Source organism: Salmo salar, chromosome ssa19 (genome assembly GCF_905237065.1).
Source record: "Salmo salar chromosome ssa19, Ssal_v3.1, whole genome shotgun sequence".
NCBI classification, from domain to species: domain Eukaryota; kingdom Metazoa; phylum Chordata; class Actinopteri; order Salmoniformes; family Salmonidae; genus Salmo; species Salmo salar.
Window position 1 is genome coordinate 75748318 of NC_059460.1, and position 25893 is coordinate 75774210.

The following is a 25893-nucleotide window of genomic DNA, read 5'->3' on the forward strand; positions in this document are numbered from 1 at the left end:
CTAACCCCCATCCCTCGCCCCAGCTTACTAACTCCCACTCCCTACCCCATCTTACTAACCCCCTCTAGCCCCGCCCCATTTTACTAACCCCAACCCCCAGCCCCATCTTACTAACCCCCACCCGCATCTTACTAACCCCCACTCCATCTTATTAACCCCCATCCCTCGCCCCATTTTATAAATCCCCACCCCCTGCCCCATCTTACAAACCCCCACCCCCATCTTACTAAGCCCCCAGCCCCATCTTACTAAACCCCTCCCCCGCCCCATTTTACTAACCCCCCACCCCCATCTTACTTATCCCCCATCCCCATCTTACTAACCAACTCCCCCATCTTACTTATCCCCCATCCCCATCTTACTAACCCCCTCTCCCCACCCCATTTTACTAACCCCCACCCCCATCTTACTTATCCCCTCCCCCCATCTTACTAACCCCCCGCCCCATCTTACTAACTCCCACCCCGCCCCATCTTACTAACCCCCTCCCTTCACCCCTGACCCACCTTACAAACCCCCACCCCACCTTACAAACCCCCATCCGTCGCCCCACCTTACAAACCCCCAGCCTCACCTTACTAACCCCCACCTCCAGCCCCATCCCCAGAGCCATCCCCATCTTACTAACCCCCATCCCCAGAGCCATCCCCATCTTACTAACCCCCATCCCCAGAGCCATCCCCATCTTACTAACCCCCATCCCCAGAGCCATCCCCATCTTACTAACCCCCATCCCCAGAGCCATCCCCATCTTACTAACCCCCATCCCCAGAGCCATCCCCATCTTACTAACCCCCATCCCCAGAGCCATCCCCATCTTACTAACCCCCATCCCCAGAGCCATCCCCATCTTACTAACCCCCATCCCATCTCACCTGGTAGAAGTTGGGCCAGAAGGTGCTGACAGCCAGCTCCACCTGGCGCCAGGTGGGGTAGGCAGGGCCGGAGGCGTTCCACACAGGGATGCCCAGCGGACTGTTGTTCTCCTTAATGTAGATGTTGAGCTGGCCCGGGTTGGCGCCCTCGCGCTGGCCCGCCATGTAGTACTGGAAGATGAGGCAGTGGGTGTCATTCTCTTTGAGCTGGGGCATGAGCAGCTGGGCCTTCTGGCCCGAGGAACGTCCGCTGGTGTTGACCATCATGAAGGCTGAGCCTTGGAGGGGGAAAGAGAGAGGAGGGTTAGTCAATGAAACTACTAAAACACACTAATACCAATAAATGACTTGAATAAACTTGACTAGAAATCAAGTGCATTTAAGATGTCACCGATTCAAACCGTTTTAAATGAGCGTGAGTTGCACTGCTAAATCATGACAGTTATTTATGTCCTAAATATGAATTAGATGGGGTATTAGGGGAGGTAATCCAGTACAAAGAGTTTCTGAACGGCCATGTCATGAACACATTGTTGGAGGTGGATACAGTAAAATAGGTGCTGCTTTCAATGATTTACCTATGGCCTAATCAGCAGGCTACGTGTTTGTATAAGATAACCTGGCAAACTTCTGGATTCAGAAACAGGAAAATATGACCTCAACACATCGAACACATACTGTACGTTAATTACTGTATCCAAGTCTGCCATTTCACCACTGATGTGATTATTGCAACACTAAATCAAGGTTTGTTGATACGTTAACACAGCCTGTATACTTCATAACAAGACCATGACAAAGGAAACAGGGGTGAAGAGAAGATCAAGGGGGAAAAAAAAGATGTCTGCCTCAGTCAGAACAACCACAACGTAACATTAAGAGAACTTCTCACTAGTCAGCATGGGTTGCCAGGATGGGACTCAGTCATACAATCAATAGAACGGGCTTGGAACCTCTAACCATGGCAACTTGAATGGGGATTCCCGTTCTATTCCTTCTATTTCTATGACTGAGTCACTAGTCAGTATGGGTTGCCGGAGATGGGAGAGGTTCTCTTCATGTCACGTTGCGGTTATTCATTAACTGTTGTTCTGACTGAGGCGGACATCTTCTTTTCCCCTTTATCTTCTCTTCACCCCTTGTTTCCTCTGCCATGGTTAGGAGGTTCCAAGCCCCTTCAATTCATTATACTTCTATGCTCTGTGTCCTCTCCATGGACAAAGCTTTGAAAGACCCTGGCGTGCTCTCAGCTCATTTAAAGGGCCGTTTCAACCCTTTTTTTAATGGGCAAAAAGCGGAGCGTGGTGCTTGTTTTACTGCAAAAGGCCCTCGGCCATTGTTCTGGCTCGTCTACAAGGTGTTCATTATCTACACAAACTGGTATTCCCGAGCTGAGATAGTCTATATTTCTCTCTACAGTAGCTACTGTGTATATGCCGATTGTTGTTTTTCTAAAAATAAGCGTGATGTACAAAACTAACAGGGAGATCGAGTGTAGGAGTGGAATGTACGGCCCACCAACCATGAATCAGAATTCTCATTGAAATTCTCCTCACTAAGTGCAGTATGCCCAAACAGCACCGTGGCAAATCTGAAAGTCTCAAGTGTCGCTAATGTATACAGCTCCATTACTTCTATTTATATATTTTTCTGAAACCCTGTTTTCCTTACTGAAGGTTCAGTCGCTAACGGCCCCCGTCATGCCCTAAAAGCCTAGACGATGGGGATAGTGAAGGATTTTGGGGGGGGGGGTTCAGAGAGATCCCTGGCACATTGATCCTGAGTGGAGAAGAGAACAGGGAAGGGACCACTTTGTCCTTGGCCTTCCTTCCCCACTTCCATTAAAGCCTGGAGAACGCTCTCTGCCATGGCAATGTTGAAGTGCCCAATACATAGGGCTTCAGCATCTCATCGGCAGAACTCTCATTAGTCCATTTGTGCTCCAGCGTTGGCCTTCCAGGGCTAGAGTGCAGAGCGGAAGGAGGAGTGGGAGGAATCGATACGGTCTGGAGGTAGTGAAGGGTACACCATGGACAAATTCAGTAGCAACAAATGGGCGCCCTTGACCACACCACTTTTAGGGTTGAGGACCGTTGTTGAAAAAGTTCAAAATTCTAAATTTCCAAGCCAGTACTTAAGACGGCGAAAGGGTTGGCGAAACAAGAACAGTTTGCTTTGAATGGATGTCTGGCGATAATCGGAGGACCACGTTGGGACAAAGAACATTGTTTACGTATATTTAGTCCAATTTAAAACAGAGCCGTGGCCTTAAACATTCAACCTCTTCCTACTGTTTGCAATGCTCGGAAGGATCTGAGGCCTTTAACCTAGAAGTGCCCTCTACTCAGGTGGTGAACAAAAGACACGTTGAAGAGCTCTATACATGCAACAAGTTTTACTGTAGTTGTCGCTCCAGCTTGTCATCCAAGGTGAGTCAGTCCCTCGCGCCAGGGTCATCCGCCGGCCTCTATATAATTACACATCAAACTATGATCCAACGATTGTACCTCCATCTCCCTGGCTGTAGTATTAATAAAACAGAGGCTGCCCTCCTGTGACGTGTCCATTCTTGTGCACTAAAGTCTGACTTTTCCCACAATTCAGATTAAATTGCAGATCAGGGTGTTAAATGTGCACCCTCCCCTCTCATTTCCCAAGCAAATCTTGCCTATGGCCTGCAGCTACGGGAGGGGTAATTTGATCTTCCATAATAATGATGGAATTGTGTTGAGGAGCCCAGACAACTCAAGCAGTCTCTGGGATTGTGTTTAAGGTTGATAAAAACTGTAGTGCGGTGGGGGTAATCCTTTTCAGAATTGGCGGTTCCCCCTCTCCATTAAAGAATTCTTTAAACCACTGGGCTCATAGTTGGCATCAACGTCCGTTTAGTCATTTCATGGGTATGAGAGCTCACTGCTCACCAAAAGACCCTTGTAAATCAGTTCAATCTGACTTCTGGCTATACATACTCACTACTACACTCGAGCTGGCTCATATGTTCCCTGTTGCTTCTACCGAACACACAGATATGATATCTTCTGTTGACAGACATCATCCAACACCCAGGCCACAACCAAAACCCAAATCCATTCCCAATGCCACGCTACACTCTTGACCTCAAAAACTCAGATGACACCTCTGTCGCCCCTGGCGATGAACACACCAGTACATCTGACAATGATAACGACCAAGCTCGAGGCACAGCACTGGTTCCCATGGCCACCAGATCACCGGCTTCAACGATTTCTCCCAATTAATTTCATATTCCAATGTTTCTCGCATGGTTGCTGGTTGTTAGTACACAGGAAGACTGAAGAGTATGGAGCTGGGTCATTATAAAGTATGTTGGCAAGTTCATTGCCAAGATAAAAATGACAAAATGGTGTTTGTAGATACAGTTTAGGAAGGTGTTCTAGTGCATCATTTTCTTGACAGCCTTGTCAGAAAAACGCTGCTCCTTTAGGGATTCAGTCTTTGATAACTCGTAAATTAACTTCCATCTCCAATCCTTGACATGATATCTAAACTATGCCTTTTAATTAATAGAGTCCTCTCTAATGTGCCTTCAGAGCATAGCGTTAAGCTGCATGTTAGCCTTCCGTTTGGTGTCTAGCCAACAGGTATATGCCTGTCACTAGCATAACTCCTGTGCCATGATCAACTACTGAAACAACAGAGCACTTTCAAGGGATTGTTTGCCCCTTTCATCTCTCTCTCTCTTTTGATATAAGTTTTATTTTCAGAGCTGTCATACTCCGGGGAAAAGAAACAGACGAGACAAGGAGGCAATGTTGCGCCATTTGAATTTCATCGACAAAAGTTGAGACTCCCTCTGAGAAAGACTATGGGGTGCTCAAGGTCATCTGAAGTGATACAGGGTCCTAGAATATAAAGTGTTCTGGAATATTCCATCTCTGTTTCTTCAAGACTCACCTGCACCACACTGCTTGTGCTGATATAGGAATGCCATTTGTTAAAATAAGTTGTTTTACTGCTAATAATGTTTGAGTATTTTGTTATGATCAATTATTCAACTACCTGTATTTCCAGGTGGCATTAAATAAAATCTGACTACACAAGTAGCTCAACTTAACAGTATTTGGAGTATAAAAGTTGCATGAGACCAAGTTAACACACTTCCAGATTTCACTCAACTTTGCATTTGTGTCGCTTATAATGCTCCATCCATTCATGATTCTTGTAAAAACCTTGTGCTGTGTGTGTTAGTTAGGATCTCAGGTATCAGCCTCCTCTACTGCCAGGTGGTCTGGAACTGAATCCAGTTGCTAAGCTCTCCGATACACTTGAGAGTTTAGTGGCACCAACCATGTGAGAAATTTGAAAAAAGATTGGCTTTCTAAAAAAGGCCATTATGCCTGCATTCTAACTAATGGAATTGGCATGGGAAGAACATTACACACCTGGCATGTGCCGTTCCTGTCCCTCAGAGTTATAAAACTGTCTTTTTCAGCCTTGAAAATAAAGGAGGCTATCTGTTGGCAATATGTCTGCTACAAGTATTCTGTCACCCAATCAGGAACTCCACTGGCATCATTTGTATTGTTGCACTGGCTGATGACAATCGCTAACCGACACAGATTACTTTACCCTTGGTGCTCAAGGGTTGCCGGAGAGCCGTGGCCTTATCACGAGATACACAGCAGTGGGTAGAGAGACAGTGGGCGTTTGGCGCCTGAGCGTCCGCTAAGGGTGAAATCACCAGCATGGTGAGAAAGGGAGGAATCCATTGTCAGTCTAGTGCTACTCGACTGCCTGAACACCGGTCATTACATTAAATCGGTATCCTCACCATCTCGCCTGAGAGTGAGTATAGTAGGTTAAAGGAGGCTCAAACTGAACCAGTTGCGTTGATAAGAAGACTACAAGTTTCAGTTTCTTCTGAATTTTGGAAAACATGAGGAATAAAAATAATAAAAAGCATCAAACTAATGCAGGAATTCACACAGCAAGTCTCACTCTGGACATAAACCTAACATCTCAGGCAGCGAGCGGTGAGACATACTATATGACCCTTGCCAGTAGTGAAAAACATCAGCTAGCCTATATTTTCACCATCTCCATAGCTTACTTATTTACTGTATCCCAATCCACAAGCAATGGAGGCTCTGATAACATCACATCATTTGACAACTATTTTAGAAGCACATTAGGGCCGGATTGTTTGTGTTGTCTAAAAGACACTCAGCAGGGGAAATACTGTTCTCCTCTACAATGCCAGGTTCAGGGCCAATTAACGCACAAACACTTTAAAAGCAACCAGAGGGTAATTTCCATAAAGAACAGCGCTTTGCAGTCATTCAGAAAAAAATGTCATGTTTTCTATTTCTATGGAGTGAGTGTGAGTGTGTGTGTGTGTTAGAGAAGGAGGGCATGCGAAAGAAAGAGTGAGAGTGCCATTTCCAGCTCCCATTATGAGCGGGTATCGACCTTGTCAGTTGATGTTCATGTGCTCTTTTTTTCCCCTCATTGAGCTTTTGACATGGGAGAGAGAAGAATGACCATTTAAAATGAAAGAGTCAAACACCGATTGGACGAATCCAATTTTCTCTACTCCCACAAATGATCGTACAATCAATCACTTTCTGGTGGGATGACAAGCAACTAAACTATATATTTTTGTTTTCCTTTCTTTAAGGGATGAATTAGACTATAAACCCTCTACTGAATGGATTATGGACTAAGTGCGGCCCTCTCGGTGGAAGGAAGGAAGGGATATGAACAAGTGCATAATAGTGGCCTTAATGTCAGGTTAACGGAACAAGCACTGTGCTAATGCATGTTTAAAGAGGCATTATACGGTGGGAAAAGGGACGGGCAAGAGCGCGGCGCTAGCTATCGAGCCACATTCACACGAGGCCTTAAATATTTTAGCAGGATACATGACTTAAGAGGTTAAACATGTTAGTGAGTGGATCAGTGCAAGTGGGTGGGGCTGAGGCAGTGAGAGAAAGAGCGATGCGAAGATGAAATATTGGTCGGGCCGCACAGCTCAGCGCAATTGTCTTGTTGGTTCCACTCCAGCGGAATTGTTATGGCGTGTAAACAGCTCCCTACGAGTCAGCGAGATTGGTAATGAGATTTTTCTACATGGAAGGCTCTCGGAGAACGGATCAATGCCCCGTCAACGGGAAAAAGGATTAGAAAACTTGGATTTTAATCATTATCGTTTGGCCATGCAATATCATTGAGGACGCCATGCACTTGCATAAAAGAAGCATGGGGACTGGGAGAAGAGTTTATTCTAATGAAGAGCGGGATCTTGAGACTAGAGGACAGAGTGTCTGACAGCTAACCAACTGTCTCAGAGTACATGCCAGCCTGTCTCCCAATTTAAGGAGCTATGAGAGGGCAAACTGCACTTTAGCAGGGGTGGACTGGGACCAGAAATCAGCTCTGGAATTTCTAACATACCAGACAATTTCTTTCCTTGAAGCCTCCACACAGGCCCATTTCTTTCCTGGAAATGGGCCCCACAACCAGCTAATTCTTCTCTTCAGCCCCCCAGTATTAGCCAGATAATCATTTTAAGCATAACCCACACAGATAAACAGGCTAAAAATGGTCCAGCCCATCTGGCATTTGCTCAAAATGCCAAGAGGCCAGTCCGCCCATTCACAACAATATAATTTTTGTTCAATCTCCAGAGATTACATCTAGATGAGTGTATAGAAAATACACCTGACAGGATGTAAAAGTAGAGCTCCCTAATTATGTCTAGCATCACAATCTGACCAAGAATGGCTGACAAATCAGAGTACTCCAGCTCTTGGTATGAAAGGCCCATGTCCTACACGGCAGATTGATTCAATGTCTATCATACAGTGCCTTCGGAAAGTATTCAAACCCCTTGACTTTCTCCACAATTTGTATTTTTCCCTCTCATAAATCTACACACAATACCCCATAATGACAAAGTGAAAATAGGTTTTTAGAAATGTCTGCAAATGTAAAAAAATGTTTTGGTTGAAATACCTTATTTATATAAGTATTCAGACCCTTTGCTACGAGACACGAAATTGAGCTCACACCTGTGAGCTCACAAGGTTCCACAGTTGACAGTGCATGTTAGAGCAAAAACCAAGCCATGAGGTCGAAGGAATTGTCCGTAGAGCTCTGAGACAGGATTGTGTCGAGGCACAGATCTGGGGAAAGGTACCAAAACATTTCTGAAGCTTTAAAAAGGTCCTTAATAACACAGTGGCCTCCATCATTCTTAAATGTAAGACGTTTGGAACCACCAAGACTCTTTATCGAGCTGTCCGCCAGGCCGAACTGAGCAATTGGGGGAGAAGAAAACTGGCACCATCCCTACGGTGAAGCGTGGTGGTGGCAGCATCATGCCATGGGGATGTTTTTCAGCGGCAGGGATTGGGAGACTAGTCAGGATCGAGGAAAATATGAACAGAGTAAAGTACAGAGTGATCCTTGATGAAAATCTGAGTGCTCTGGAACAGGTTCTCAGACTGGGGTGAAGGTTCACCTTCCAACAGGACAACGACCCGAAGCACACAGCCAAGACAACACAGGAGTGGCTTCGGAACAAGTCTGAATGTCCTCGAGTGGCCCAGCCAGAGCCCAGACTAGAACCCAATCAAACATCTATGGAGAGACCTGAAAATAGCTGTGCAGCGACACTCCCCATCCAAACTGACAGAGGATCTGCAGAGAGGAATGGGAGAAACTCCCCAAATACAGGTGTGCCAAGCTTTTAGCATCATACCCAAGAATAATCAAGGCTGTAATCACTGCCAAAGATGCTTCAACAAAGTACTGAGTAAAGGGTCTGAATACTTATGTAAATGTCATATCAGTTTTTTATTTTGAATAAATGAGCAAACATTTCTAAAAACCTGTTTTTGCTTTGTCATTATGGGGTAGTGTGTGTAGATTGACGAGGGGGGAAAAAACTATCAATTTTAGAATAAGGCTGTAACCTAACAAAATGTGGTAAAAGTCAAGGGGTCTGAATACTTTCAGAAGGCACTTTATATTCCAACACACAACTTTAATCTCTAAGCTTCATTTACTATTAGGAAGTACACAAATCAATAACAATTCATGGATTCAAATGATACTCTGCCATGACAAACGAACGCTGTTATAACCTTGCATGCACTCATGCAAACGTGTACACACACACACACACTTCGTTGCCCATGGGATTCCGTTGATGAGCGTATTTGTTTAGAATCAGATGGGTTGTTCTCTTTCCATTTTGCCGTGCACAGATTACTGATTCAGGCTGGTGCCCCAGCGCTCTGCTCTTGTAACCAGGATGTGTTGTTTGTCCACTTATTGATTAACCTTCACATGCAAAGTACTTTGTAAATTGAAGTTGGGCTTATTGGAAATGGGATATGTTTAAGACCCAGTGATGAATAGCCAGAGAGCGGGGGCCAGGATGGGGAGTGTTTGCCTAAGGGGGGCGTCTGATAATTGAGTTTTGGCAACTAATTTCAATACGAACCGCCAGTGTAAATACGGTCAGGGAATGAGGATGTTTACCAATGAAAAGGCCCCTCATGAAGAAGAACAGTCATGATCAACTTTATGAGCCTAATAATCTTTACTATATGGTGGATACTGGAATAGAGAGCAACTGTGATGCACTTAATCCCATTCATGATGAATGAGGAATAAACAGCAAAAAAAGTCAAACCCTTTTTAAAACTATCAACCGTTCCAGCACAACATCGCATTTTCAAATCCAATTAGGAACACGGCAATGAAATGATTTGTCTTGCTCTTAAATGGGTACAATTCAACTTTCAATAATGGTATATGCCAATTACTGTTGCAGGTAATGTATAACGAGGGAGGGCCTTAATACAATTGCTATGAGACTTAGAGCCACACTCAACATCCATACAAAATTAGCATTTCAAAACTATCCACTTATGAAGTAACTAACACAGTCAAAAGGAGACCCAACAGCTCCAAGACAGAAGTGTCCTCGTTTAAGAGAGGTGCCCTGTGGAATTCTGGGACGGCTGGCTCCCCAGCCTGGCAGGCGTCCACGGCTTAGGGGCGGCACCTGTGTCGTGGGGCGCTGGCCATGGAGGGAGCAGAGCCACTGGCCCCACCATCCAGCTTCACAGGATGCCAACCTCTCCCTCACTGTGCCAGGTCTACAGTGCCTATCCTTTCCAGCCAGGGTTAGGCTATTTGCGACATAGCAAGTCATGCTCCTGCTATTTTCCGTAACTAAACACTTTGTAGATGTTTTTTGCTGTGCTTCCTGAAACACTATTTACATAGAACATGGGCTGCCTCTTTCAACTACATTAGCACTGCTAATGGGGCAGAGAACCTTGATATTGGTAGCAGCAGTGTCACTCCCTGGCCATGCCCAGTGAGCCTACAGCCCCCTCTAATGAACACACAGTGACTAAGGACAGTGAGGCCTTTTAAAAATACACTTTGGTCAACAGAAGGAAGTATGACCCGAGAGAGCTGCATTGATTGTGCACAATCTGTCCCTGATGTTGCATTTCCTGCATGTGTCTGCCGTAAAAGAACAGGAAGTGTTTTTCAATGGGCCCTGATAACAGTTGACTGGGGTAAATGCAGGATTTATTAAGCAAGTAAAATGTAAAAGTCCATAAGATAACACTGTCTCAGTGCAGTCGTGCATCCTTCCAGGTGCAACTACTTACGCAAATTAGGTTTCAGATATTACAAATAAGATATAGATATTCAGGGTGACAATGCAGGAGGACAGATTGTGGCTTTTCATTTTAAAATGTGTATTTTTTTTTACCCTTTATTTAAGTAGGCATGTCAGTTAAGAACAAATTCATATTTATTTACAATGACGGCCTACCCCGGCCAAACCCGGACGACGCTGAGCCAATTGTGCGCCGCCCTATTGGATTCCCAATCACGGCCGGATATGGTGAACTCATTTAGGGATCTGGATCCTCATTGTGTTTTAGAACAAGCATATTTTGCATGACATTTCTCTGAAATTGATATTTAACTATATGTGTGTGGTACAGGGAGGGAGTTTAAAAGACGTTTCCCTTTTTCCAATCACTTTTTCACTTTCCCAATAGGCCTCCATCTTAAAGCTTTGAAGATGGGTAAGGGAGTAATAGCATTGATATACAGTGCCTTGCAAAAGTATTCAGACCCCTTGGATTTCTTCATGTTTGATTGTTATAAAGTGGGATTAAAATAGATTTGTCAACAATCTACACAAAATACTTGAACATAAAACAAACTTCCCAAGAAGACTCACAGCTGTAATCAATGTCAACGGTGTTTCTAACATGTATTGACTCAGGGAACTGAATGCTTATGCAACGACTATTTTTTAGTTTCAGCTCCCTGAGTCAATACATTGGCATTGATTACAGCTGTGAGTCTTCTCATGGAACTCTAAGAGCTTTGCACACCTGGATAGTGGAATATTTGCCCATTATTCTTTTCAGAATTCTTCAATCTCTGTCAAGATGTTGGGGATCATGACTTGACAGCAATTTTCAAGTCTTGCCATTGATTTTCAAGCAGATTTAAGTCAAAACGATATCTGGGTCAGGACCATTCACAGTCTTCTTGGTAAGCAACACCAGTGTGGATTTGGCCTTATGTTGTAGATTATTGTCCTGCTGAAAGGTGAATTCATCTCCCAGTCTCTTGTGTAAAGACAAAAACAGGTAAACCTCTAGGATTTTGCCTTAGCCCCATCCTGTTTCTTTTTAAACTGAAAAACTCCAGTATTTGTCAATGTCAAGCATACCAATACCATGATGCAGCCACCACCATGCTTGAAATTAAGGAGGCAGCCAACTCAAAAATTGTGATTTTCCCCAAACATAAAGCTTTGCATTTAGGCCATCAAGTGTATTGCTTTGCTGTTTTGTTGTTGTTGCAGTATTGCTTTAGTGCAGGGGTCTCCAGGAACAGGGTTGGGGTGAACCTATAGGACGGTAGCTCTCCAGGAACAGGGTTGGGGTGAACCTATAGAATGGTAGCTCTCCAGGAACAGGGTTGGGGTGAACCTATAGGATGGTAGCTCTCCAGGAACAGGGTTGGGGTAAACCTATAGGACGGTAGCTCTCCAGGAACAGGGTTGGAGTGAACCTATAGGACGGTAGCTCTCCAGGAACAGGGTTGGGGTAAACCTATAGGACGGTAGCTCTCCAGGAACAGGGTTGGGGTGAACCTATAGGACGGTAGCTCTCCAGGAACAGGGTTGGGGTAAACCTATAGGACGGTATCGCTCCAGGAACAGGGTTGGAGTGAACCTATAGGACGGTAGCTCTCCAGGAACAGGGTTGGGGTAAACCTATAGGACGGTAGCTCTCCAGGAACAGGGTTGGGGTGAACCTATAGGACGGTAGCTCTCCAGGAACAGGGTTGGGGTAAACCTATAGGACGGTATCGCTCCAGGAATAGGGTTGGAGAGCCCTGCTTTGTGCCTTGTTTCATACAAGATGCAAGTTTTAGAATCTTTTTTATATGTATATTTGTATTAGTTTCACTCTGTCATTTAGGAGTCACTACAATGTTGTTGATCCATCCTCAGTTTTCTCCCATCACAGACATTGAACTCTGTAGTCGTTTTAAAATCACCAATGGCTCATGGTAACATCCCTGAGCAGTTTCATTCCTGTCCTGCAGCTCAGTTCAGAAGGACGACTGTGTCTGATTTGTCTGGGTGGTTTAATACATCATCCACAGCATAATTATTAACTTGACCATTTTCCCTCCCTGGTGTCATGTGACTTGTTAGTGTTACAAGGTCTCAGGTGTGAATGGGGAGCAGGTGTGTTCAATTTGGTGTCATCGCTCTCACACTCCCTCATACTGACTGGTCACTGGAAGTTCAACATGGCACCTCATGGCAAAGAACTCTCTGAGGATCTGAAAAAAAGAATTGTTGCTCTACATAAAGATGGCCTGGGCTATAAGAAGATTGCCAAGACCCTGAAACTGAGCTGCAGCACGGTGGCCAAGACCATACAGCGGTTTAACAGGACAGGTTCCACTCAGAACAGGCCTCGCCATGGTCGACCAAAGAAGTTGAGTGCACGTGCTCAGCGTCATATCCAGAGTTTGTCTTTGGGAAATAAACGTATGAGTGCTGCCAGCATTGCTGCAGAGGTTGAAGGGGTGGGGGTCAGCCTGTCAGTGCTCAGACCATACGCCGCACACTGCATCAAATTGGTCTGCATGGCTGTCGTCCCAGAAGGAAGCCTCTTCTATAGATGATGCACAAAAAAGCCCGCAAACAGTTTGCTGAAGACAAGCAGACTAAGGACATGGATTACTGGAACCATATCCTGTGGTCTGATGAGACCAAGATAAACTTATTTGGTTCAGATGGTGTCAAGCGTGTGTGGCGGCAACCAGGTGAGGAGTACAAAGACAAGTGTGTCTTGCCTACAGTCAAGCATGGTGGTGGGAGTGTCATGGTCTGGTGCTGCATGAGTGCTGCCGGCACTGGGGATCTACAGTTCATTGAGGGAACCATGAATGCCAACATGTACTGTGACATACTGAAGCAGAGCATGATCCCCTCCCTTCGGAGACTGGGCCACAGGGCAGTATTCCAACATGATAACGACCCCAAACACACCTCCAAGACGACCACTGCCTTGCTAAAGAAGCTGAGGGTTAAGGTGATGGACTGGCCAAGCATGTCTCCAAACCTAAACCCTATTGAGCATCTGTGGGGCGTCCTCAAACGGAAGGTGGAGGAGTGCAAGGTCTCTAACATCCACCAGCTCCGTGATGTCGTCATGGAGGAGTGGAAGAGGACTCCAGTGGCAACCTGTGAAGCTCTGGTGAACTCCATGCCCAAGAGGGTTAAGGCAGTGCTGGAAAATGATGGTGGCCACACAAAATATTGACACTTTGGGCCCAATTTTGATATTTTCACTTAGGGGTGTACTCACTTTTGTTGCCAGCGGTTTAGACACTAATGGCTGTGTGTTGTGTTATTTTGAGGGGACAGCAAATTTACACTGTTATAGAAGCTGTACACTCAGTACTTTACATTGTAGCAAAGTGTCATTTCTTCAGTGTTGTCACATGAAAAGATATACTCAAATATTTACAAAAATGTGAGGGGTGTACTCACTTTTGTGAGATACTGTATACACAGTCTTTGAGAAAAGATTGCATGACGATTAGCTTAGCAACCACGTGACTCAGCATGACACCGTGAACGCAATTGATCGACAGTCTGCAGGGTGGGGCATTATAAATTCCATTACTCATTGGATTCCTATCTCCTTTCTGAAATATCTCTGGCGACGGCACCATTCAATGCACCCTTAACTAAAGAGGCAGACAAATAGGAAAAATGTGCTAGAGAGACCTTTAAATTACACATTTCTTGAGGTCGGAATGTCACAAAAATTCGAGAGAAGACATCCTCCCGAGTTATGACATCGGCCAATATTGAAATCTGACATGTATGATAGACATTTTCACCATCTAAAAGACTATTAACTTACAGTGAAGTGAGAGAGACTTTATCACAGTGCTACGTCATAACGGCTGGATTTCTGCCTGCTTGAACGCCAATTTCTCAGATGCACATGAAAACATGAAATGACCCAGGGAATTGATAGAATGCAATTCAGATGCACAAAAACAATACAAAATGGGTGAACCTTTCCTTTAAGGCAAATTTTACTCTTGAACTAATTCAGGCTTGCCTAAACAAACTATTTTAGTTCTGAATTTTCACTTTTACATGAGTTTAGGTTGTTTTTATTTAATCTATTTTAATCTTACTTTGCAACACAACAAAATGTAAAATAATACTTTTGCAAGGCACTATTTCATTTTATCCCACAAATTGGAGGAACCAAATCTAATTCACTCACTTAGGCGTTGGTATTTTTTCTAATTACGCAGTCCAAGCATGGAAGACTGACTATCACCGTCCATTTTCCTTGCCTGTTACACCTTCCATAATCACCATCTGGACCGTCTCCAATGTCTCCATCTCCTGCTGGAAATCTTTACCTTTCTACCCATGTCTCAATGACTTCACATCTATTTCACTAAATGCTGCATTAAAAAGAGCTCTCACATTATAGTCCCGGTATCAAGTCATGTAGCTCACAGGGACGTGCACTCTGAGTCTAGAGCGAGTGCTAATCAAAATGCAGAGGTTGGAGGTACTACATTTTCCAAATTAGCTTTTTTTCAGCAAACGATGAAGGGGGCGACCAGTGCGGCATGTTCGATGTAATTTGGCGTAATGACTGTGGCGCTCATTATGGCCGAACGCTGTCGGGTCCTGAACTTTGAAATCATTACCCGCGGCTGGAGAAAACTGCTCTTCACTCTTTCGACACCGCACACCTCCCGACTCAGAGGTCGCTCGGAGCGGGGAACGAACAACATTTTCCAAATGGGCGAAGTGGAGGACTGGGCTGCTTGCGAGCGCTCGCGCCACTCCAGGATTTGTGCCTCTAATCCCTCTTACATTTTAACAAGGAGGAAAAGTTAAGTTTCAGCAGGTGCTGTGCACCTTGAGGTTAACCACAGTCTTAGCTGAGAACCCACTCCCAGAGAGTCTCTGCTGAGTGTGCACTTCCAGGCCACAATGTCAAATCAACTCCAGCAGAGAAGGTAAAGATAGGAGACATCTGATTGCTGTGTATTATGTACAATCAAATCATAGAAAGACTTTTCTGAATCACCATCTCAAATCTGGATTTTGACTATGGTCTCCAAGGATTCAACCTTTGTCACAAACATAACTAGTCACTACGAACACCCAACATAAGGTGCAGCAAAAACAATGTGCCACCTTCAATGCCTTTCATTGAGAGTATTTTCACTTTTTGTATTGTTTGTTGGTTTGGCAATGCAACTGTCCGAGAAATACGCTGAGAAGGATTATTACCACAGCAAGCAAGGTACTTGGATTCAAACAGACAGGCCTGGATGAGATCTTTAAGGTCAGGGCCCTCCGCAAGGCTCACAAAATTATTTTAGACCCAAGCCACCCCTTGTACCCGGTCTTTGAACTACTCCCCTCTGGGAGCAGGTATAGGGCACCCCTTGGCAGGAAAAACAGAACTAGACAGTAATTTGTGCCAGGTGTGATATCCCTCCTAAACAGCTCGGGCTAATGTTCCTATCCACCCAGTAAGGCCAGCAGGCTAGTCTCTTTTTATTAGTATGTAACTGTTATGAAAGTTGTATTGTCAATTTTGTTTTGCCTTTAAACGCCACTTTAAAACGTGTACATGACACTGCAACAACATTTCCCCATGGGGAAGATAAAGTAAGTAAATAGTCAATGACTGAGTCAAAGTGACACATGACATAAATGAGCTCTGTTGACCAGAAGTTGTTAGTCAGAGTCCATTGTGTTCAGGTAGTTTCTTCTCAAGTCCGTCAAGGCAGAGCTTTTAGTGACGCGTCTCTTTACCCAGGAGTCCCATAACCCTAAGACAGTGTTTTAAGAAAATAATACATTTCAGTCTCACAAAATTAAACAGCTTCCGTGGATTGTGTGAACACCTGCAAATATTTCTGCCATGTATACCATCTGTTTCCTTAAACACTAACAGATCTGTCTAGTCAAAATAATGGGGGGGGGCGGGGACATGGGGTTTGGAAGACTGAGACAGGAAAGTCCTTGTGTGCTGATCAGATATGCAAACTGCAATACTGTGTGTCGTAAGGTCCCTATTGTGTGGGTATTGTCTTCAATGTTCACCTCTTAAGTTTCCAGTGTTCCTCTGCGATGGTACAGAAGAGTTATTTGCAGATATGATGTGGGAGGTCTTTGCGATGACAAAGAGCCTGTGTCTTTGTGATCTATAGGAGGTATGCAGCCTTCGCTTCAGGCCACAACTGTATCCAGTCAAACTGGTCGACTATTTATGGCTTATTTCCAAAGAGAAGAATTGAGAAGAGTAGAAATGTCTATCCTCTAACGCCTCAGAGTTTCCATGGCTTGAGGCTGTGTGTTTGAAACTTGCAGCTGATGGCATGTATTGTATCGTTATCAAAGTTTGGTTGTGTTATACATAAATAATTATCCATCACATTAATCTCCTAGAGCGTGGATGTATGATGCAGATTATCGTCAGGTGAATAATTCATGAAGGTTATGCCCTTTTTGATAGTGCTTAAGGTAGAGCCATTTTTTCACGGCTGCGGGAGAGTCACGGAACGGTCTCCCTATTTAACAAAAGAGAGCCTCCCCCAGAACTTGCTTTCAAGTGCCCGTCTTTGTTCAGTCATTGCCTTATTAAATTGCTAAACTGATGATAATGGCTGATAATTGTGGCCCAGTACCTGGGACTCTCCGTCTGTGATTGCCGGAGGCCAGACGGAGTGGAAGTGACATCAGAGGCTGTGTCTCATTACCGTAGCGCTGAGATGAAAGGGACTACTTTCACTGGGTACACTTATTACCATTAAAAACAATCACTCCAGCTCTCCTCCTCAGAACTCCGTTAGGTACAATTTCCTACAGTTGTTTTCACCACTCAAATGAAACCACAGGAAGTGGATATACGGCTCTGATCTCCAGTGAGAGATGCTTTATTTCAGTGTTAACCTTATAGGTCGTTTAGACCAATTAAGTTCAACCAATCTGACAGGAAATAGTCATTTAAAAAATGTAGCATTCATATTGCGCTACAGTCATACTTTTGCCACTACTCAGACACAAGCTGTTGCAGACATGCATTCCAACTAACGCATTTAGGCAGTGTCCGACAAGCACGTACACAAACACACACACATTAAAGGAGCCAAGGCTGATGTGCAGAGGGCTCCGGGGAGGGAGTGAAAAGTGTGGTGATTTATTGGGACTTCCCCCTTTGTAAAATATTTTAACCTCGCGGCTGCGGCTGTAACTAGTTCCCCCTCTGTGTCGCGAGACACGGCGCGACCCTGCTGACTGGTGACTGTGGGGAGCACCGATTTATAGGACCTGACCCTGCAACAAATCACATTCCAAAGCTGAGGCGGCACACAAACGTATCCCCGTGCAGCGCCTCGCTCCTCTACTCACCATCACCGGCTCATCCAATTTAAAGAGGTGCCATCTCAAGCAGAGATGCCCATTAGGAAAACAACGCCGTCCCAAGCTACTAGGCTGGTGTTGTGAAGCCAGGGTAACGGAGATAACAGGGAAAAAAGCCATACATTGATACAGGGCATAAATGTATATTTTAATTAACACAGCGCCGGGAAGAGGAAGCCAGTAACACCTCAGGCAGATATTTTCATTCTCCTCCTGTCGAGTGCATTATTTCAGGCCATAATTCTCCGTGCAGCAGGGCCAGCCAGCCAGCCAAATTGAACAGCCCTACTGCTGGCAAGCTCCATTTAACCATTTGACAGCGGCTCGCCTGGACACACAAGCTGGAAAATCAGACAAATGTAATGCTGCTCACAAGCCCCAATAACAAGACCGGGTACATGGGGGGGAACAGCTGAAGTAGACTGGCGACTTTATTTTATTACCAGGTTTTGTTTCAGACTGAAAATGTTCAATTTCACGGGGACGACAGAAATAATCGTTCTTCCACATGAGAAGAATGATATCTTTGGAAACTGGGCCATGATTTTCGACTATAGGTTTTGGTTGTAAGATATGTAGGGAAAAACACTATCTGAAATGTGGATTACCGTATGATAGATTCCATTACAAATCTACTTCATCAATCTCTTACAAGGCTTTTCTTCAAATGGTTGAAGGTGAAAGACCCTTACAGTTTCACACTGTGAGAGATAGCAGTTCTGGATCAGTGGGACAAACAGAGACATGGCAGAGGAAGGAGAGGTCTGGATCAGTGGGACAAACAGAGACATGGCAGAGGGAGGAGAGGTGTATGGTCAGGGGGACAAACAGAGACATGGCAGAAGAGGAGAGGTGTATGGTCAGGGGGACAAACAGAGACATGGCAGAAGAGGAGAGGTCTGGATCAGTGGGACAAACAGAGACATGGCAGAAGAGGAGAGGTGTATGGTCAGGGGGACAAACAGAGACATGGCAGAAGAGGAGAGATGTATGGTCAGGGTTATAGAAAGTGAATGTGACTCTCTACCCCCTCAGCTGCTCTTGCAGTCTGTTCACTCCCGTCTCCCTGACACAGCTCACCCCCAAGGACCAGATCAACTCAACACTGACCCACCTCCCCAGTCCCACATTACAGGACCTATGCTGACAGAGAGAGGTTTCCTGTCTGGAAGGTGGACACTTTTGAAGTGAGTTTAGTAGTTGATTAGTGAAGAGGGGGTTGTGGGGTGTGTGTGTGAGGGAGGGAGGGGGATCATTGACCTACAGGTCCCGTCTAAGAGACTGTCCTACAACACAAGCTCGGAAAAGCAGTTGTGTGTGACTTCCTGACTGACAAAAATATGGCCACCACAAAAGGCACAAAAAAAAGGTACAAAAAAGCAGTTTGCAACTGGCAACCAAGAGAGAGCGAGAGAACGAATGTGAGTCATAATGAACTTGTACACGATGAGCAGTGATGAGCAGCGAAGGGGGGGGGACATGGGTGAGAGATGGTCCCGGTTGGGTCCTCTTGGCATCATCTGTGTTTGTCTGGAATTAGTGGGCAAGGTTTTAATTACGGCCATGTGCGCTCTGATAGGTGGCTTTGTAATAACAGTCGGTCCCCATGGCAGCAGCATGAAAAGAAGTTAGACCCCAGTGAATGACTGACTGACGGGGGGGTCGTGTTCAAAGGCCTGACGTGATATGGCTGCTCTCACTCATGTGGCCAACACTGATAAGCCCCTTTAACACGGAAATGAACCCACCGGTTTGGAAGCAACCAGCATAACGGGGCACCGTATAAAAATACAAATGTAAACAATACTCTGTTGTTCAGTTGCCATATGAGATGACTGCTTCCAGAAACGGACAGCTGCTTATCAAAAAACCTCCGAGGTCTGGCAGCCTGTCTTCAAATGCAAACATTTTTCTTTTTACCTTTATTTAACTAGGCAGGAGAAGACGTTCAAAACATGGCCATCGTTGGTCTGTCCAAAAACACTGCCGCTTCCTTCATTGAGTCAATGAAACAAAAATTCCCTTAAATTAAACAATTAAATTAAGTTGAGTGAATGGATGAGCCACATCGTTGACCAGTACTAAGACGAGTCTTCGGATGAGTCTTTGGATCAGGGCCAGGGTGCCCCATGAGATGACCTGAGTGTGGTTGGCTGAACATCTAGTCATGCCTCGGTAGGTACGTCAGGCTACAAGGGGGCCTTGCTCTGGATCCAGCTGTGGAGGCATAATGGGGGTGTTGGGGTGCGTGCCCATCATGGACCATAGCCAGACATCAACCAATCACCGCAATGACCGAGGGTAGCAATCAGAACCCGGCCATAGGGATAAACAAGGACCATTTCTAACCTCACTACGCTAACCTCCACATAACAATTAAACAAAGCTTTCAGGGTTGAAATATATTTTTTTAAGTAGACGTTTGTATACATGTGTAAACAATGACATTGGTTGTGTACTCAGCTTCAGGTTCTTACTGATGCGAGATGGGAAACAGTTGGCATCCACCGACTCTGCACTGGATCAAAATAACAAAGTCATTAGGATTCAACTGGTTATTCTAGGCCTGACCAAAATAAAACAAAAAGCACGGGGGAATGGATGACAATATTTTCCTGCGATTTAATTCAAATGTTCTGCGAATCAGGAAAAGTCAAACAGTCTCCCCTACCCTCTAAATTAGAATGATAATGGGAACATAAGCGTGACAGCTGCCCGCAAGCATGGCGATCAGTCTTAATCACAGGGAAGGACAGGTAAACGGATAAACAACCTGTGTGTGTGTGTAGACATGGGGAATGAGTCGGCAGCCATCTGAACGCCAGGCGGGTTCTGTACTGTGTGCCTTGACCCGACTCTAATGTAATAAAGTCAATTTTATTCACTTGATGGTCCCAATTAACACCCTCAATGGGGATCATGTCACCTCCCCAGGGGATGCTCCGGTCCCCCTCTACCCCTTTCCTCCTGATCTGCGTAATGTAGCGCTGAAATCTTGCTAAGGGACGCGATACCAGTCGTCCATGCAAACATTGTCAGAGCAATTAGCCGGTGTTGCAGGTGCATCAGAGGTTTAGCGAGGCTGCTGGTAAATCCTTTAGGCTGGCTGGATAGGCCACAGAGGGAGTGGGGGCCTCCGTGGCCTCTCCACCAGCCTAAAAACAATTACTAGCGGCCTCGCTAAACCCCTGATGCATCGGCAACACCAGCTAATTGCTCTGACAATGTTCGCCGAGACGACTGGTAAGGAGGCTTTTAGAACAGTCAGATGGGGCACAGTGATGGGCCTCTGAACTCAAATAGTGACACACAGCAGTGGGTAATGAAGTCATGCTGTGCCCACAGTTGTGGATCGTTCAACTGTCTTAACAAACTATAGACAAACCTGAAAAGCAGGAGTGACGTGTACTGTATCATGATGGGTCATGGTAAATACAAAAATACAGTATTGCACTAGTTTAATTTCATCCCTGCACACTTGGCTCAATCTGCTGCATCTAAGCTGGTGAGTAACTGTCCAAGGAATGATCCAACTGCCAGATCGCAGCTCTAAAACACTGGCAGTCATAGCCCACACGAAGGAAGCTGGGGTCCAGCATTTCCTTCCAAAGATGGACATTGTTTATTCACCATTTGTTTCAAATCCTAACATCCAGGGTGGTGGATACAAACAAGGGCTCTACTTTCAGTTTCAGAGTGAAGAGGAAACAGATGCTTCAGACTGTCTTACGGAGTCTGGGCCTTGCATATACAGTACAGAGGAGAGACTGCACAAGCAACATAGACAGCCATTCTCAGAGGTTGGCAGCCATATTATTTCAGTCACCGCTTTTGAAGGTGTACTGTATAGCAGGTCTTCTGCTGTGTCCGATACGGGCCTACAACACGGCATGGAGGGAATGTGACCGCAAGGTCGCTTTGACGCCCAACAACGTGCATTGTGGGTCGTTATCGCGTGTGCCACATGAAAGGTCTCTGTGTGTTGATGAACTGAAACTGACTTTATTTATCTGGGAGCAGCTGTGTCTGCCCTGATAACAAACCAGCCATATTTCAAATATTAATACGCTAACAGTCCCACAGGAGCACTACACAGACTCTGCTCCCCCACACCCCCTCCAAGGTTAGCCATTCTTAGCGTAACCATGTCTTCTAGCCAGGTTGTGTGAATTGAACACGTTCCATCTCAATGACGTCTTTCACCCTCTACTGGAATTAAGGGACATTTCTGGTTGGAGAGAATCAATCTGTGGTGCGAGTGGCGAGACTCCATTGTGGTTGCCTTGGCAGCTCCCATTTCTGCAGCCAGCATGACTGATAGGTGTCGCATCCCGCAGGCCTCGGGTGATGGAACCCAAAGCACATCATTGGGTATTCCGCAGTAAGCACATTTATTCTCTGTCCCTCTTTACATGTATTGACGCCAGTGTGAGGCACAGTTTAGCGCAGCGAATGTCGTTTATATGGGTTGACATTAAACGTTTGAACCAATACAGTGGAGAGAGGAAAAGGACTAATCTGAATATGTTAGGTTAAATCCATGTAAAGCATAGTGTGGTATTAACAAACAGTAAAGTACAGTACTTGTGTTCTGATGCGACCGTAAGTGTAAGCGCGTCAACCGGAAAAATAATAACACAAAAAGCCTGGAAAGAATGGCAAAAATCAGATGACAGCATGTCTTTTCCACACTTAATTTGCAGTAGCGTGTTTATTGACAGTCCACCCACAGTCAGAGCCAGTAATACCCTGCCACAGCCAAGGCCCGTTTTCTGCTGAAAGAAGCTGTTATTTTCTCCGACGTAGCGCAGGAAAAGGTATTAAAACAGATTATTGTTTTTCATTGGTTTAGCCAGGGAAACATGCTCCCTGCAATTAAATTGGTCGTAGTATTGAGGAGTTGTGTAGCGGCAGAAAAACTAAACTAAAACAATAGATTCTTAACTCTGTCACTGCCAACGTATCACAGAGCGAGTCTCAACAGTAGGGAGGGCAGGATTAAGCCCACTATGAGAAACATTACATGTTTTTGGTTGCCATTCAATCGAAAGCTTGCTCAGATCAATATAGATCAACAGGAAATATATAAAAACGCAAACATGCAACAATGTCAAAGATCTCTTATTTACAGTTCATGACAAAATCTGCCAATTTAAATTAATCTATGGATTTTTTAAATAGGGGCGTGGATCAGAAAACCAGTCAGTATCTGGTGTGACCAGCATTTGCCACATGCAGCGCGACATCACCTTCACATAGAGTTGATCAGGCTGTTGATTGTGGCCTGTGGAATGTTGTCCCACTCCTCAATGGCTATGCAAAGTTGCTGGATATTGTCGGGAACTGGAACACGCTGTCGATCCAGAGCATCTCACACATGCTTAATGGGTGCCATGTCTGGTAAGTATGCAGGCCATGGAAGAACTAGGACATTTTTAGCTTCCAGGAATTGTGTACAGATCCTTGCGACATGGAGCCGTGAATTATCATGCTGAAACATGGGGTGATGGCGGCGGATGGATGGCGCGAAAATGGCCTCAGGATCTCATCGCGGTATCTCTGTACATTCAAATCGCCATTGATAAAACGCAATTGTGGTCATTGTCCATAGCTTATGCCTGCCCATACCATAAACCCCACGGGGCATTCCGTTCACATCAGTAAACCACTCACCCACACATGGTCTGCGGTTGTGAGGCCGGTTAGAAGTACTGACAAATTCTCTAAAATGATGTTGGAGGCGTCTTATGGTAGAGAAAGGAACAATTATATGTTTGTTCAGTGTATATAAAGTCCTGTTGGAGGAGCTGGCTTCGATAACACAGGTTCAAATTGGCCTACATACCATTTGGCCTAGGTAATAGCAGTCCATTTCAAAACAAAAGGGGAGTTGTGTAGAAATATACAGTAGGGAGCATTTCAACGACTGTTTCATTACTGCACAAGGACACTATGACCAGCTGTGTATAATGACAAAATGACCTGATGAACGTTAGTTATAACACTCCACTGGAGTGTGGATATCTAGCAATGGACTCTTGTTCAACCGCTAAAAAGTAGTATGACACTTTTACTATTTCATACTCAATAGTCATTCACCTCAGTAACTGCCAGACAGTTAACAGTACTTGGGCTGCGCGAGGAAGGAGAGAATGCAAATTGCACATAGTACTGTGGCAATGACCTTATTTGTGCAAACTATGGATACTATCCGTCAAGGGGTTTCCAAGGGCCTCGGAGAAGGGGGGGGAGAGAGAAAAAAACACAACCCTCTCCTTCACGCTGAAGGAGGAAGTAACTCCTGTACAGTAAACCAACCACACACACACACACACACACACACACTGCAGACTTTGGACTGATCAGAATTTTAGGCTAATTAAAATGTGAAGCTTATGTGAGCTTACTCAGAAACACTTTAATTAACTAGTATAGACCTATTGTTAATTTATTTATTTATCTCATACTTTTACAGCCTACTGGACTCAGAGAGCTACTCTCTAAAGTTATCTTGTTGGGGAGAGGGAATTACAATGGCTAGCCCCAAGTCGTTATATTTTCACTGATTTCTGCTCTCATAAAAGCCTGGGTTTTCTGCACGTTAACACTAGAAGCTTATTACCTAAAATGTATCAATTGAAAGTGTGGGTTCACAGCTCCAATCCAGATGTGTTGGTCATTACTGAGACGTGGTTTTGAACACTGATGTTAACCTTTCTGGCAAGGCAGATCTTCCAAAGGTGGTGGAGTGGCAATCTTTACCAAGGATCACCTTCAGTGCTCAGTTGTTTCCACCAAGTCTGTCCCCAAACAATTTGATTTGCTGGTTTTAAGCATTCAACTTTCAAATAGCTCTTTGTTGACTGTTGCTGGGTGCTATCGTCCTCCATCAGCACCGGCCTGTACCCTACCTGCCCTAAGCCCTCTCCTGGCCACTTACACTAAGTCTGAATTTGTCCTGCTAGGTGAACTAAACTGGGACATGCTTAAACTACCTGACCAAGTCCTAAAGCAATGGGACTCCCTAAATCTTTCTCAGATTATTACCAATCCCACAAGGTATGACTCCAAACACCCAGAGAAGGCTACTCTCCTCGATGTTATCCTCACAAATAATCCTGATAGGTCATTACAGAAAACACCAGACTGACACCTTAGTGATCATTGTTTTACAGCCTGTGTTCGTAATGGCTGCTCAGTGAAACGACCTGTCCTGATTTGTCATAAACGCTTGCTAAAAAACTTTAATGAGCAAACCTTCCTTCATGACCTCTGTAAATTGGTATACAAATCAGCTTGATCCCCTCTGTCGAAGACATTTGGACCTTCTTTTTGGATATTTTCTGTGGTATTGTTAACAAACATGCCCGCATAAAGAAAATTAGAATTAAAACAGGTTCAGCCCCTGGTTAGACCGTGATCTTGCAGAGTTACTCCACCTCAAGAACTCCATTTGGCAAATCGCTCTGCACACGCATACTCAGGCTGACTGGTTCTTGTTCAAGGCAAACGAGAAATAAGCGCACTCAGGCTATCCGGAAGGCCAAAGTTAGTTAATTTAAATCAATAACAAAGACAACATGCGGATTTGATCTTTAAAGAGATCACCTTGCACAACAAAAACTGTTCCGAAAATTGAGGGAAAAAAGGGAGCTGTTTGTTTACCCTGCACCCCATTCATCACTAGCTGAATCTTCCTCTGTCAACTCAACTGTTGAGCTAGGTTCTGCTCAACAACCAGCACTAACCAGCCTACAGAGGCTTGGTAAACATCAACCCTCCATGAACACCATAGATGAACTCACACTGGCTGTGCTGTAGAACACTACAGACTGTTTCATCCTGTGCTCATTCTATCCACAGAAACCTCTGCTCACACAGGAGTGAATGAGTTGTAGACCCTATTAGAAGGGTCCTAGCAGGCGCCATTGCCAAGCCATTTCTCAACGTGGGCTCAACGTTTCGCTGCGACTATCGTTGCCC

General features: G+C 44.9%; 1 protein-coding gene across 12 annotated transcripts in view; it reads right to left on the minus strand.

Annotated features, from left to right (window-relative positions):
• LOC106579657 (receptor-type tyrosine-protein phosphatase mu) overlaps window positions 1-25893 on the minus strand; it is a 285182-nt gene that overhangs the window by 198225 nt on the left and 61064 nt on the right. For all 12 annotated transcript variants that reach the window (XM_014159782.2, XM_014159788.2, XM_045702733.1 and 9 more), the window contains exon 3: window positions 876-1153. In XM_014159782.2, the coding sequence (XP_014015257.1) occupies window positions 876-1153 (278 nt within the window). The remainder of the gene's footprint in view (window positions 1-875; window positions 1154-25893) is intronic.